At 55.4% G+C, this 14478-nt stretch overlaps 3 protein-coding genes, 1 long non-coding RNA gene and 1 pseudogene across 6 annotated transcripts in view; 3 read left to right on the forward strand and 2 right to left on the reverse strand.

Annotated features, from left to right (window-relative positions):
• Positions 1-394: 394 nt before the first annotated feature.
• Positions 395-1740, forward strand: LOC103730649 (annotated as a pseudogene).
• Positions 1741-4553: 2813 nt separating this feature from the next.
• On the forward strand, positions 4554-6912 carry LOC103730087 (carbonyl reductase [NADPH] 2). 2 transcript variants are annotated; one of them, XM_017796837.1, is made up of 9 exons: positions 4554-4570; positions 4694-4766; positions 5278-5375; positions 5482-5636; positions 5721-5763; positions 5853-5952; positions 6039-6118; positions 6339-6456; positions 6532-6912. In XM_017796837.1, exons 2-9 carry the CDS (start codon positions 4715-4717, stop codon positions 6633-6635), a joined length of 750 nt encoding a protein of 249 aa, XP_017652326.1. In that variant the 5' UTR covers positions 4554-4570; positions 4694-4714; the 3' UTR covers positions 6636-6912. The 2 variants fall into 2 exon arrangements, with proteins under 2 accessions (XP_017652326.1, XP_008826490.1); XM_008828268.2 differs by lacking the exon at positions 4554-4570 and having other exon boundaries at positions 4688-4766; positions 6054-6118.
• Positions 6913-7043: 131 nt separating this feature from the next.
• LOC115069393 lies at positions 7044-8872 on the reverse strand. The gene is made up of 3 exons (XR_003848673.1): positions 8705-8872; positions 7337-7412; positions 7044-7138 (listed from the first exon to the last, which is right to left on the reverse strand). It is a non-coding gene; the product is annotated as an uncharacterized LOC115069393 (long non-coding RNA).
• A 180-nt stretch (positions 8873-9052) lies between these two features.
• Positions 9053-10887, forward strand: Dcxr (dicarbonyl and L-xylulose reductase). Of its 2 annotated transcripts, none has more exons than XM_008828279.2 (8): positions 9053-9164; positions 9239-9336; positions 9747-9901; positions 10001-10043; positions 10119-10218; positions 10301-10365; positions 10453-10570; positions 10703-10887. In XM_008828279.2, the coding sequence occupies exons 1-8, from the start codon at positions 9113-9115 to the stop codon at positions 10804-10806; spliced, it is 735 nt and encodes a 244-aa protein (XP_008826501.1). In that variant the 5' UTR covers positions 9053-9112; the 3' UTR covers positions 10807-10887. The 2 variants fall into 2 exon arrangements, with proteins under 2 accessions (XP_008826501.1, XP_029416933.1); XM_029561073.1 differs by having other exon boundaries at positions 10001-10010; positions 10703-10854.
• A 1356-nt stretch (positions 10888-12243) lies between these two features.
• Positions 12244-14478, reverse strand: part of Rac3 (Rac family small GTPase 3) — a 2891-nt gene continuing 656 nt past the window's right edge. Inside the window, exons 2-6 of the mRNA XM_029560905.1 lie at positions 13903-14451; positions 13592-13709; positions 13411-13473; positions 12893-13052; positions 12244-12739 (exon numbers count right to left, since the gene is read on the reverse strand). Of these exons, the coding sequence (XP_029416765.1) occupies positions 12609-12739; positions 12893-13052; positions 13411-13473; positions 13592-13709; positions 13903-14451 (1021 nt within the window). The 3' untranslated portion in view covers positions 12244-12608. The remainder of the gene's footprint in view (positions 12740-12892; positions 13053-13410; positions 13474-13591; positions 13710-13902; positions 14452-14478) is intronic.

The raw sequence follows: 14478 nt of genomic DNA on the forward strand, positions 1-14478 counted from the left end.
GTTCCAGGGGATCCGACAGCCTCTCTGTCTTCCGTGGGTATTGCATGACACGGGTGCACTCACCTACATGCAGACAATACACACACACATAAAATAAACATTTTTTTTAAATGGCTGGCTGGGCAAGGAATGGCTGGATACTCAGGAGAGGGTCCAATGACCCTCTCTGCCCCCCCTTCAAGGAAGGAATTCAATAGTCCACGGGCCCAAATGAGCTCAGGAAGGTTGTGGTAGTTTGGCTTAGAGGACAGCACCTCACAACATAGCCCCAAGAATGAGCCACTAAAATGCTTAGGGACTGAGCTGGACTTGTACCTGCATCTAACCCTTCCCACTTGCCTCCTCTTGGTGCAGATCCCCTCCTTACCGTGAACTTGCCCTTTCTGAAGCAGCCATGCCTGTGACCAAGAGTTGGGGGGGTCCCCAGGGAACTACCACCTTCAAGCTGGACCTTGTGTCATCTCCAGAAAGTACCAAGAAGCCACAGAGCAACGGGCCCAGTTTCTTGAACAGAAACTCTTCAGAGTCATCAAAGAAGAAGAAGGTCATAACAGAGTTCTAGACATTGATTCATCTAGTCAAACACAACATGGCACAGGAATTCTGGGACTTCCACTGTCTGTAAAGAATGTGGGCATCTTGATGGGTCCACTCATCTTGATGGGCCCCCTTGCCTGCCACTGTAGGCACATCCTGGTCAGGTGTGCCCAGCGCTTCTGCCACAGGCTCAACAAGGCCTTCATGGACTATGGGGATACGGTGATGCACTGACCAGAAGCCGGTCCCAGCACCCGGCTCCAAAGCCATGCCCACTGGGTACAGCACATCGTGAGCTTCTTCCTCATGGTCACACAGCTGGGTTTCTGCTGTGTGTACATTGTATTTCTGGCTGACAATTTAAAACAGGTGGCAGAAGCTGTTAATGGCACAGCCATCACCCACCACTACAATGAGACAGTGGTCCTGATGCCCACCATGGACTCGCACCTCTACACGCTAGCCTTCCTGGCTTCCTGGTGCTACTGGTTTTCATCAGAAACCAGTGTGTCCTTACCATCTTCCCCCATCGTCAGCATGTAGGTTAGTCTGCTCATCATTGCACAATACATGGCCCAGGGAATTCCAGACTCCAGCCGGTTACCCCTGGTAGAAGCTGGAAGACCTACCCACTCTTCTTTGGAATGGCCATTTTTTCACTCGAAAGCATTGTCATGGTTTTGCCTCTGGAAGACAAGATGAAACGTGCACTTCCCAGTCATACTGCCTTTGGGGATATTCATCATCACCACTCTGTACGTCACCACTGGAGCCCTGGGCTACCTGCGGTTTGGAGACGACATCAAAGCCGGCTTAACCCTTAAGCTGCCCAAATGCTGCCTGTACCAGTCAGTCAAGTCACTACTGTCTGTCTCCTGGGTGTCCATGCACTGGGCACTGGCTGTGAACCTGTCCCCCTGCCTCACCATGGTCTGCTTCACGTGCATGCTGGCTGTCCTCATCCTCCCCCTAGACCCGGTCCTCTCCCTGGTGGGCTCCGTGAGCAGCAGTGCCCTGGCCCTCATCATCCCGCCCCTTCTGGAGATCATCGTCTACTACTCAGAGGTCATGAACCCACTCACCATCCTCAAGGACTCCCTCATCAGCATCCTGGGCTTGTGGTGGGGACCTATCAGGCCCTGGATGAACTGACTGAGTCAGGGGACTCTCTCCTTGTCCAACTCCACCATTTTAATTCAATAACAACAGCTCCCTCCTCTCCCACAGTGACTTACAACGATATGGTCTTTCCTATGCACTGACTTTGTATTTCCTTTGATCTGGTCCAAGATACAGTAAAATAGAAAAGGACTCACCAGCTACAAGGTCTAAATGGGCATATTTTTGTGGGCCAGTGAGATGGCTCAGTGGATAAAGGTGCTTGCTGCCAAGTCTGATGACCTGAGTTTAATCCCCAGAACCCACATGATGGAAGGAAGGAACCGACTCCTATAAGGTGTCCTCTGACCTCTGCGTGCACACCATGGCACAATAAGCAAAATATAATAATTTTAAAAGAGCTCAGGGCAGAAACGACTACACTTTAACAGGACCAAACAGTCAAGTGTTGAGGCCTACAGGTCACACCATCTCTATGTAATTTCCCAACACCGTTGTTTGTAACATGAGAACAACTGCAATCATATGAGCAAATGGGCGTGACTGTGTTCCAGTAAAGCTTCACGGGGGGCCGTTGTTAACCATCTCCTTGCCTAGGTAATCAACAAACATATCTATGAAAGACTCATTATATACTTATTAAAAATTAATAATCAGTATCATGAAAAACAAGAGAAATTGCTACTGTGAAAAGTCTGAGACACAAGAGCATATGAATGTGGTCCTGGTCACAGATAATACACCAAACTACGAGATGAGACAGAAAACTAAATTGCTAATTGTGCTTATGGGATTGCGGGGCAGTAAAAGGAAGGCTTTGTCCATGTTTTAGTCATTTGCATTACCTTTATAATAAACATAAAATAAAATGGGTTTTGTTGTTGTTGTTGTTTGGTCTTTTTGAGACAAGGTCTCCCTGCAGCCTCAGCTAGCCTGGAACTCTCTATGGAGACCAGGCTGGTCTTGAACTCACAGAGATCCGCCTGTCTCTGCCTCCCAAGTGCTGGGATTAAGGGCATGAGCCACCATGCCCGGCATAGGACCCTATGTTTTAACTGAGGGGTATGGAATCCGAAAGAATTTATGGAGCTGTCTCTGAAGGTTCCAAACTGCAGGTGTTGGGGGTCACTCCCAGGAAAATCTATGTGAGTATGTCACACAGGGCCAGACCCCACCCACAGTCAGGGCCACCTGGAGGCTGGCTGCAGAACTCAAGGGGTCAGCTCAGGTGAGGGACAAGGACACAGTGAGCAGGTATGGCCCCAAATCCTATGAGGAAAGTCTGCCTGGCAACACCAGCTCCTCAGGTGTCCATCTGTGTGTCACAGAACAGACCCTGTGTGGAGCTGACCTGCAGTCCCTCACTGTGTAGTGTCCTCTCCTGAGTCCCGGGACCGTCCCTCCACAGTCTCCTGACGTGGGCAGAGGGATACTCAGTGGAAGAGAAACACTGCGGTGCCCACCCAGGTACCCTCCTGCGTCTTCCTCTCTGAGGGTCACTCACAGGTCAGGGACAGGACCCTCTCAAGAGTGCTCAGAGAGGCAGGGTGAGCAGAGCACCTAGAAAACCAGCTGCCCTCTTCCTGAGGTCACTCAGTCTCAGCTAGGGGCCTGGCTTCAGGAAGGGAAAGGCAGTGGACAGGAGCTGAGAACACCTGCTCCTTGGGGCTGTCCCTTCGATGGTCTGTGACCTGAGCATCCTGCCTGGAGGAGCTGTCATGTGACCTGGCCTGATTCCCTGGACAGAGGTGTCCTTCCCTGAACTCTGAACTCAAGATGGAGAGGGGCTTGGCATATCCTAGGCCAATTCCCAGGGGTGGGGATGGTGGAAAAGAAATCTGAGTTTCTCTAAACTGACCTCCAAATTTCCAACCAACTGCTCTGAACAGGGGAGCCTCACAGAAACACTTGGGGTGCAACTGCAGCAAGAAAGACTTCCCACCCTGGTTAGGTTTACAAAAGTCCCACCTCGAGCCGGGCGTTGTGGCACATGCCTTTAGCCCCAGCACTCAGGAGGCAGAGGCAGGCGGATCTCTGTGCGTTCAAGGCCAGCCTGGTCTACTAGTGAGTTCCAGGCTAGCCAGAACTATAGGAAGACCCTATCTCAAAAAAGAATTAAAAAATTCGTCTCAGCTGGGCATGGTGGCACATGCCTTTAATCCCAGCACTCGGGAGGCAGAGGCAGGCAGATCTCTGTGAGTTCAAGGCCAGCCTGGTCTACATAGTGAGTTCCAGGCCAGCTGGGGCTACTGGGAGACCCTGTCTCAAAAAAAGACCAAAAAAAAAAAAAAAAACCCACAAAAGTCCCACCTCAGGATCCAAAGTACCTGAAGGTGGTCACCAAGGGCAGCGTCCTAGGCTGGCTGGAGGCAGGCGAGGAGCTCCTGGGAGGGCCAAGTAAGGAGGACTCCAGTTGCCTCACTGGGCAGATTTTAGCCCTGGTGGGGTTGGTGTCTGACACACAGAGGCAACGGCAACCCCAAACAGACATCCTTGCCACCTGCCCAGCATGTTCCCTGGGTGTCTTCCCCCACCCCAGAACTACAGAACTCATCCAAGGTGCTGGACCGTCTCCTGAGAGCCTCAGTGCCCAGTGTTTGACCACTCCCATGCCCATGGGCACAGCGACCCTCTCAGCCAGCCTGGAGGACCCATCTGACTGGGAAACCCAGCTTGTCTTCCAGTGAAAACTGTTACAGGGTGATGCTTCTGTTCAGAGAAGGAAAACGTTTCTACTTTCCTCGGCTCGGCTGTGGTTCAGTGGTACGGCACTTGTCGAGGGCTGAAGACTGAGCACTAAAGAAAACACAATTCCATTCCTGGGCCCACCCCCTTTCCCTTCAGGACGTCTCATTGACACGTGTGTACACAGATTCTCATTTCTTCTGCAAGCCCGCTGCCTGACGTATTTAGGGTAAGAGGAGCCCCCCCTGAAGGGAACAGGTCATGCCACCATGGCCAGGCCAGTCTGCTCCTGGCCCCACCCCTTCCACCTGCCGGTCCAACCGTAAAAATCGGAGCCCTTCTCTTGCTGCAGGAGAACACTGGTGTCAGCAGCATGAAGCTCAGTTTCAGTGGTCTGCGTGCCCTGGTGACAGGGGCAGGGAAAGGTGAGTGTGAGCAGGTCAGGGTCCTGGGACTGGGTAAGAAAAAGGGCCAGTTTCGACACTGAATTAGAGGCCAGGGTGACTTTGTCATAGTTCAGTCCCCCTCCTCCAGCAGCTGACTCCTACTAACCCATGACTGACCAGCTTGTGTCACCTGGCTGGAACCCACCAGGCAAAAGATTCCAACCCTGCCCGGTACGCCACAATATTCTCTGAGAGATGAGCCTACCTAGACCCCAGGACAGCCCATAGATCCAGGCTGGGCAGATGGAAGCCAGAGGCAAATTTCCCTTGGGCCCAGTTGGGAGGGTCCCTAAGTCTGTTCCTAGTCAGTCTGGCCTGTGCCAGAATGAGTCCCACCGAGCCCTGGTTTATGGCTTTCTAGCTAGCACACTCCCACTGCTGGCTCCAGGAGTCCAGGAGCTGCAATCCTTACTCTCACCTGCAACCCTGGCCCCAGCTGTGACCAGGTCTACAGGCCCTTATTTCTACCATCCTCCCTCTGTCTTTATAGGGATTGGGCGGGACACTGTGAAGGCCCTTCATGCCTCAGGAGCCAAAGTGGTGGCTGTGACACGTACCAACGCTGATCTGGTCAGCCTCGCCAGAGAGGTGAGGCACACAGCCCTGCCCAGCCTGGGTCTGCTCCTCACTCTCAGGGAGATCTTGGAAGCCTGCCAGGGCAATGTCTCAGGACACCACACAATGTCTCCCACAGTGCCCTGGGATAGAGTCCATATGTGTGGATCTGGGTGACTGGGAGGCCACAGAGCAGGCACTTGGTGGTGTGGGCCCTGTGGACCTGCTGGTAAACAATGCCGCGGTGGTACTGACGCAGCCCTTCCTGGACATTACCAAGGAGTCTTTTGACAGGTGGGCACTTAGGGAGAGGGGATATGGAGGGGGAGGGTTGCTGATGACAGGCAGTGGAGGTGGCCACTGTTCCTGTCCTGTCAGGTCCTTCAATGTGAATCTGCGCTCCGTGTTGCAGGTGTCCCAGGTGAGATGGGAGGAGGGTGGTGGCCCAGAGTGGACCCCCTGGAGGGGGTGGGACGGGTGGGTGAGCTATCCCCAACTATCGGCTTCCAGATTGTAGTCAGGGGCATGATTAATCGTGGAGTGCCTGGATCCATTGTCAATGTCTCCAGCATGGTGGCCCATGTCACCTTTCCCGAACTGACCACCTACAGTGAGTACAGCCCTCAGAGGTGTGCAGTCTCTTTGCCCTTGGGTGGGCCTTCCAGAAGGAGGACTGAGTAATTAAGGGATCCTCAGCACTGTCTCCCACAGGCTCCACCAAGGGTGCAATGACTATGCTGACCAAAGCCATGGCCATGGAACTGGGGCCACACAAGGTAGGACAGGAGGCTGGGGCCAGGCCTGAGTGAACAATGTGAACACTGGGGACAGGGGTGGGCGTTAAGGGTGAGGATGGGGGAGGCTTGAGGACCACACAAGGCTCCGAATAGTGAGTTTAGGTGGACAGAGCTGTCAGTGCTCATTGGACTGAGTCCCAAGCTGTGTGGGTGGGGCCAGTTCCCTGACTGACGTATCACCCGTGACCCCCGACCACAGATCCGGGTAAATTCCGTAAACCCCACTGTGGTGCTGACTGACATGGGCAAGAAAGTCTCTGCAGACCCTGAGTTGGCCCGGAAGCTGAAGGAGCGCCACCCGCTGAGAAAGTTCGCAGGTCAGCCAGGGACATTGGGTGAGTGGGTTGCTGGCAGCGTTGAGGCAGAAGCTCTGACAATCTGTTGTCCTGCAGAGGTGGAGGACGTGGTCAACAGCATCCTCTTCCTGCTCAGTGACAGCAGTGCCTCTACCAGTGGCTCTGGCATCTTGGTGGACGCTGGTTACTTGGCCTCTTAGACTGCTTGACCTGGTGGAGCTCTGGGAGGCCTACCTGGCCTACTTCCTGTTGTGTCACCTCCCACAGCCTCACCCTTCACCAGGCTCAAGGTCCCATCTACAGCCCTGCCCCAAGCAGCTCTCCTCTCTTCAGGTCCTCCCCCACACCCATGTCCAGCACCCAGCTCACACTCTGCCCCCAAGCATCTCCGAGGGCTTCAGGCCCTCAGATCCCATGCCTCCTTGTTCCTTGTACTGGGTTGGTTTGCTTAAATAAATGGAATACCATGTTCTGGAACCCGCGCACCTGGCACCTTGTGGGTAGCTCACAGCAAGGCTAGACACAGGATCAGTTCCTACCATAGGAATTTCATTCCAAATCCTGCCCTCTTCTGATGCCTACAGTGCCTGTGACCAAAGGGCAGCGGTTCCTGTTGTCCATGCCTCTCAACGCCAAGCCGGGGACCTAGGGCAGAGCTCACTGCAGAACCTTCCAGGTTTTTTTTCTCATCCCATTTCTGATCCTGAACAGAGGTCAGAAAAGGGGAGTGATGCCCTGGACCAACTTACCCCTAAACCTGTAGCTCCATCATGCAGGAGTGAGTCGGGAACAAGGTGAATGGAAGCCAGTCATCCTCCCCGGGAAAGCCCACTCCCCCCAGGGGGTTTTCATATATAGGACCACCCCAAGAGGGCGACCCATACTGGACTGGAGCACTCACCACTAGTCTGCAGCTCTGGCCTGAACCAGCACAATAGCTCTGCAGCCCAGGGCTCCTCAGAGTCTTGAAGGCTTGCCTGCAATGTATGGCCATCTGATAAGCTGTCAGATCTGAGGTGGCCAATCATTTGAACTGACACAGGGTCCTATCCAGGGGAAGGGGAGGGGAGGGACAGGGGTGAGACCTTCCAGAGAGAGCACAGGGCACATGTGCTGAGGGAACTTCTGTCCAGTCTTAGCACCTCCCTGGGACTGAGCCAAGCCTGGGTGGATCTGACCAAGGACCACAGAACAGTTAATGAGATTTGGACAAGTCCTGGAGCACTGAAGTCGTTGCTGAGCTCTAAGCTGCTGTGCCTAGGTGTTGGGCAGGCTGGGAGCTGTCCCTCCTGGCTTCTGACAGGCAGAGGGCAGGGTCCAAAGTTAGAACCACAAGCCAGTGTTCACAGAGTGGCCTTACAGGGATGTTGAGCAGGTCAAAGGTGGGGAGGAGGCACTTGGCTGTCTGAACCCAGCAGTTTCTCAAATCTGTGTCTGCTGTACCTTTCCAGGCACCTCTCTGGGCCCAAAGCCCCAGGTGAGCTAGGGCCTCACACCATAATACCTACTGCTGCCCACAAAAGGTCCTCAGGGCAGTGACTCTCATCCTGTCCGCCAGGACTCACAGAACAAAATATTTTTTATAGGGAGATCCAGTGCATACCTGGGCCTGCACGCATCTGTAACTGATCCTAAAGCCTTGGAAAGCAATGCTCGCCTTGCCGGTTCCCACGCACATTCACAACCCCAGTCTTGTCCATCCTCATCCATCCACTTCTGTAAGGGGCTAGTGGCCTAATGGAAGCTGGCTGGGGCGACTCAGGGCTTTATTGGTGATGAATTTTTTTAAAAAAATATTTTATTATTTTTATTTTATGTATATGAGTGTATTGCCTGCATGTATGTGAGTGCAACCGTGTCGTGCAATGCCATTGGAGGTCAGAAGAGAGCATCTGGTTCCTCTGGAACTGGAGTTACAGATGGTTGTTAGCCACCATGTGGGTGCTAGGAACTGAACCCGGATCCTCTGCAAGAGCAATCAGTGCTCTTAACTGTTGAGCCATCTCTCTAGCCCATGAGTATTTTTAATTATGTGTATGTGTGTGTCTGTGTGTAGGTATGTGCACATGTGAATGCAATGCGAGCAGAGGCCAGAAGAGGGCATCTGAAGCTGAAGTTATAGGGGGTTGTGAGTCACCCAACATGAATGCTGGGACCAAAGCCGCCATGTGGGTGCTGGGAATCGAACCCGGGTCCTCTGCAAGAGCAGTCAGTGCTCTTAACCGCTGAGCCGTCTCTCCAGCCCCGGTGATCAATTCTTTGAACTTACCTGCTGTCCAAATTATTTCCTCTGGGTATTACATGTGAGCCATGGAGACACTCTCCGGCCCGGGGCACACAGGAAACTTTTCAGACATGCTTCCATTATAGGAGTAGCCGTCAGACGGCTGGCATTAACTGCTAAATCTATTTCTTGTAATAATCTTGGCAAAGAAAATCATGCTGACCAGGGTTCGCTAAATGCACCCCAAGTCCCGGGTTGGTTGGGTCAATTCTGGGCTGTTAAGGAAGTTGCACAGCAGAGCAAGGGGAGCCCCGCCTAGGCCACGCCCACTTCCGCACGACCAATCAGCAGAAAGAAGGCGCTCTCGGCCCAAGCGATTGGTTCTGCCTCGCCCCGCCCTCGATCCCGAAGTTCCGAGTCCACCTCGCAGGCGCACGACCAGGCTGAGCCACCATGGACCTGGGGCTTGCGGGCAGGCGGGCGCTGGTGACCGGCGCGGGCAAAGGTGCGGCTGCAGGCGAGGGCGGGCGGGGACGGGGGCGGCGGGGGGCGCCTGCACTAAACCCCGCTCCCCGCCAGGCATCGGGCGCAGCACTGTCCAGGCGCTGCAGGCGGCGGGTGCAAGTGTAGTGGCCGTGAGCCGGACACGGACGGACCTCGACAGCCTGGTCCGCGAGGTAAGGGGCGGTCGCCGAGTGAGCCCCGCTGCGCCCCTGCTGCCCTTCATGGGTCACAGGCCCTGAGCCTGGCGCTGGGAGTGGAGAAGACTCACCCCACCCCTTCCCAGGCAAGAGGCCTGTGCCGATGGCCGGGTGGCCGGCAGAACCCATCCTGGCTCCCTGAGTTTGGAAGGGGCTGTAATATCTAGAGCAGTCTTAGGACCAAGAGTGCTGGGTCGAAGAGGCAGTGAACTGGCTAGGTTCCACCGCCCCCCACCCCCACCACTCCCTGAGGTGGCTGGGTGGCCTGACCCTTCCAGCTTAAAGCACCCTCTGGGCTCCAACTCTCACTTTCCTCAGGTGGCAGAGGCCCAGCAGCTCCCCTCTTGGCAGAGTTGCTAGTAGCTTTGCCTTGCCCCAATACACAGTGTCCTGGTGTGGAGCCGGTTTGCGTGGACCTAGGGGACTGGGAGGCCACGGAGAAGGCTCTGGGGAACGTGGGCCCTGTGGACCTGCTGGTGAACAATGCTGCGGTAGCACTGTTGCAGCCCTTCCTGGAGGTCACCAAGGAGGCCTGTGACACGTGAGCCAGTAGGGGTGTGGAGGAACCCTGGGGGCAGGGGCTGTCCCCTGTAGTAGCTCCAGCCCTGCCCCTGACCAGGATCTGCCCATCCACCACTAGGTCCTTCCAGGTGAACTTTCGGGCTGTCATCCAGGTGTCTCAGGTGAGCTGCCCTGGTTGGTTAAAGCAGGTGTGAAGAAGGATACTAGCTCTGCCTCACATCCCTCTGCAATTTCAGATTGTGGCCAAGAGCATGATAGCCCGGGGAGTCCCAGGGGCCATTGTGAATGTCTCCAGCCAGGCCTCTCAACGTGCACTGACCAACCATAGTGTCTACTGTGAGTGATTCCAGCTGTCCCTGACCGTTACCCCTCCCTCCCACCCCTGGCCACCTTGGGTTCCATGATGGCCCCTTCATAGGTTCCACCAAGAGTGCCCTGGACATGCTGACCAAGATGATGGCCCTAGAGCTTGGGCCCCACAAGGTGAGTTTGTTTGGGGCACCTCCTCCAACCAGTCCACATGCCCTGGGCAGGCTCCCTTCTTGTTTACCCTTGCTGGTTCCTGTGCAGATCCGTGTGAATGCAGTAAACCCCACAGTAGTGATGACACCCATGGGCCGGACCAACTGGAGCGATCCCCACAAGGCCAAGGTTATGCTGGACCGAATCCCACTTGGCAAGTTTGCTGGTGAGTTAGGCAGGAGTCCAGACTGGAATTTCACCTGCAGCCCCAGTGCTTGTCTGGGGTTAGAGATTAGTTGGGGATAGAAGGATAAGGGTAACCTCCTAATCTATGCCCCTGACCTCCATCTACCCGCAGAGGTGGAGAATGTGGTAGACACCATCCTGTTCCTTCTGAGTGATCGAAGTGGCATGACCACAGGTTCTACTGTGCCAGTGGACGGGGGCTTCCTGGCCACCTGAGTCCCCTCCACCTGTACATCAGTCAGCACTGTGCTTAGAACGGTGTCCCCTATACCTATAAAAAACCTGATTCTCTGTCCAGTCTGTGTGCTGATTCTCAGGCAGAGATCCATACTGTCTGTGATCCAGACCAGGTGTAGCCTTGCTTACATAGATTTTCAGACCTGGCCATCTCCCTGGCATGAGCTGGAAGGTAGGAACTTTCAGAAGGCTGGCTCCTCAAGAGCTTGGTAAATTTGACCCAAGATAGCCTGGGGAGAGGTCTGTGGGGTGAGGCAGTGGGCTGTCTCTAAGCACTGAACACACAGCTGTATGATTCCGGTGTGAATGCTGGTTGATCTCACTTAAATCCACGAGCAGCACGTGCACAAACGCCAAAGATGCTTGTCAGACATTACTAATTTGCCAATGACCTGAGTAACTTCTCTGTTGAGTTGGATAATTGTTTTCTAAAACTAGGACATTCCTACAACTTTCTGTGCTATTTGCAATATAATCAGAGTTCAGGCATATTTAATTTGCAGTATTTACCTCCAGTGGCCTCGGCCACTGATAAATCAAGCCTTGGTCGGTACAGTTGCCACATTCCATGATGTGGAACTTGCACCATCGCTGACTTCAAGCTTCCCACTTGATGGATAAGGATGTGGGCAGTCCTCAGTAACACCCTTCCACATACAATATATAGAAATAACAGGAGGTGCAGAGGGTAGAAACATGTATAAAGTAATTAGGAAGTGACATATTTGTTAATTTTGTTCTTAGTGCAACTAATTGTAAGTTTATACAATTTAATTATTAATAAGGAAGAGATGTTTAACAACTGGCTGGCAAACTTCCTAAAAAATAGAGCAGCCAGTTCTCCTGAGTCAGCCTGAGCCACTTGTGTCATGGAGAGGGAAGTGTGGCCCTGCAGGGTACCCTCTGGTCTTGTGTCTGCCCTAGGGATGGCCTGCTGTCTCTGGGATGAGGTTCAAGTCCCTGGACCATAACTTGGGCCCTCCCAGGCTGTCTCCCAGCCCCTGTTAGTAACCTGATGGGGGTTTCTCGTACCAGTCAGAAGTGGGGGGCTGTGGGAGCTGCCCTGGGCCTACTTGGGCTCCAGAAGGCCCGGTTTCAGCCTCATTATAGACTGTCCACCTCAACCCATGGAGCACTGTTGGAGTGCCTCCCCCAGGTCTCAACCAGGTCAGCGCACAAGAGGCCATCCAGTCCAGTATGCAGCTAAATACACCTACCCCTGCTTTGATCTGAGTGGCCTCCTTTGGGATGGATGCAGTCCCTTTCCTCATCTAGGGTGGGTCAAGCTCAGAGCCTCCTTTGGAAACCTGTAGCCCAAGGTGTTGGGGGTGCCATGTGCCTCTGCTGGGGATCATCATGCACTAGAGGATGGCTAGGGTCAAGCCAGCAGAAGAAGGCAAGAAAGACGGTGAAACATAGGAGGTGGTGAATGTTTACTGTATAAAATAAGAAGGGGCTGCCCTTTCCTGGGGACATGATGGACAGAACCCACCCCCACCCTCCCCGCCAGGGAAGCCCATCCTGGGGCTGTCCTGGACCCACCCCTGCAGCCCTGAGGGAGACCCTGCTCCCTCCCGGCCTCCCATAGGGGCCAGGGAAGGCTGGAGCTATACCCCAGAAAGAGGAGGCATCGGGGACAGGATCCCGTCACCCCAGCTTTGTCCCCATGCTTCCCCTCCCCACCCACATCACTTCCCACAGCAGACTTGGGGACACCAGACAGCTCAACACGAGGGCACACTCGGGCTGGGGCTCCTCAGCCAGGCCGGCCAGACAGGGTTCTAGAAGACCGTGCACTTCTTGCCTGGCTTTTTCACTGGGGGTGGGCAGAGCACTGCCCGGATGGCCTCATCAAACACTGTCTTCAGGCCCCGCTGAGTCAGGGCTGAACATTCCAGGTACTTGACAGAACCTGGGAGCAGTGGGGGAAGGACAGATAGAGAGGGGACAGGGAGAGTGGCGGCAGGTATGTGTGAGGGGGAGCAGTGAGGACAGGTGGGTGGGCAGTACAGGCAGGGCAACTTCCTCAAAGCACACGCCCAAACTCTGCCCCATGCCTACTCACCAATCTCTCGGGCCATAGCCAGGCCCTGTGGGTAAGTGATGGGTGCTAGCTTCTTGTCCCGCAGTCGCTCAATAGTATCCTTGTCATCACGGAGGTCCAGTTTGGTGCCCACCAGAAGGATGGGTGTGTGCGGGCAGTGGTGCCGCACCTCTGGGTACCACTGTGGGAACAGAGGCTCTGACCCCACAGGCTGCAGGGACTCCTATTCCCAGGCACAGATTTCCCCCACCACGCCCAAAGCATGCTCCAGCGCCTGAGGCTTTTTTCCTCATGCAAGTGGTTCTTACTACTTCACAGGGTGACCAGGGGTCTGGTGGGCTTGGTGCTGAACAAAAATACCAAGCCAGGGAAATTGATCACAGCTCCATAGTCTGGGCCCATGGCCAGTGGGAAGCCGTTCTCCTCCCCCCAACCCCACCACCACCTTGGGTCCCTCACTCAGCAGAAAAAAGATCACAGGCAGAGACCACTGCCCAGTTGGGATGTGCCTTCCCCCAGGCCCTCAAGGCCCACCCTACCTTGGCACGGACATTCTCAAAGGAGGCCGGGCTCACCAGGGAGAAGCAGATCAGAAAGACATCCTTGAGAATTGAGAGGGAGAGACAAGATGGATGTGACCAAGGGGTATCCAAAGTTTCCAACTGCCCCACCTCGAGGCCAGAGCCACCCAGCTCTTAGGATGGCCCTGTTGCCACCTACAGTTTGAGGGTAGGAGAGTGGCCGCAGCCTGTCGTAGTCTTCCTGGCCAGCAGTGTCCCACAGCCCCAGGTTGACAGGCTTCCCGTCCACCATCACGTTGGCTGAGTAGTTGTCAAAACTGCAAGGTGGAAGGGCGAGGCTGGGCAGGGAAGCCACACCTCCAGAGCCCAGCCAAGCCCACACAGAACCCAAACTCAAGCCAGCACCTCAACCCCACCATCGAAACCCAGAGCCAGACGTGGAGCCCAGGGGAGGTCCCACACGCGGGCCATCTGGCCCCCAAAAGCCAGCTCCCACCCCCATGCACTCACACGGTGGGGATATACTCTCCAGGGAAGGCGTTGGTCGTGTAGCTGATCAGCAGGCACGTCTTCCCCACGGCACTGTGGACAGAGGTCCAGCCCACGTGGCTCCAGGGCCCAGCCTCCGCCCCTTTCCCCAACAAGGGCAACCCCCTCACACGGAGCCCGGGGTTAGTTTGGATGACTGGGGTGCGGTCGGTGGGTCGCAGCCCGGCAGATCTGCAGCCACCTGGGGCTGACGGGAAGCGACCAGAGCAGGCTGGCCTCCAAAGGAGCAATCGTGGGCTCGGCAAGGGCCCTCCAAACCTGCGTACGGCGTGCCGCGCCGCTCCGCACAGGGCGTCGGAGCTCCCAGCACCCTGGGTGCCGGCGCGAGGGTGGAGCCACCGAGGCTGGGCGCAGGTGAGGCCCGGCCCCACCCACCGTGGGCACCGGGCGAAGGCCGGGCAGCAGCAGGTGTGCCCGGGCTGGAGGCAGGTGGTCAGCCCGGGCTCGACCTCCCCCCGCAGCCCCTGGACGCACGCGGCCGGGTGGGGTTGTGGCGCAGCGGGGCCTCGCCTGGTCCCCGCGCTCCGGCCGCCCCGC

This window comes from Nannospalax galili, unplaced genomic scaffold, assembly GCF_000622305.1.
Source record: "Nannospalax galili isolate Female #2095 unplaced genomic scaffold, S.galili_v1.0 scaffold1250, whole genome shotgun sequence".
NCBI classification, from domain to species: Eukaryota; Metazoa; Chordata; class Mammalia; order Rodentia; family Spalacidae; genus Nannospalax; species Nannospalax galili.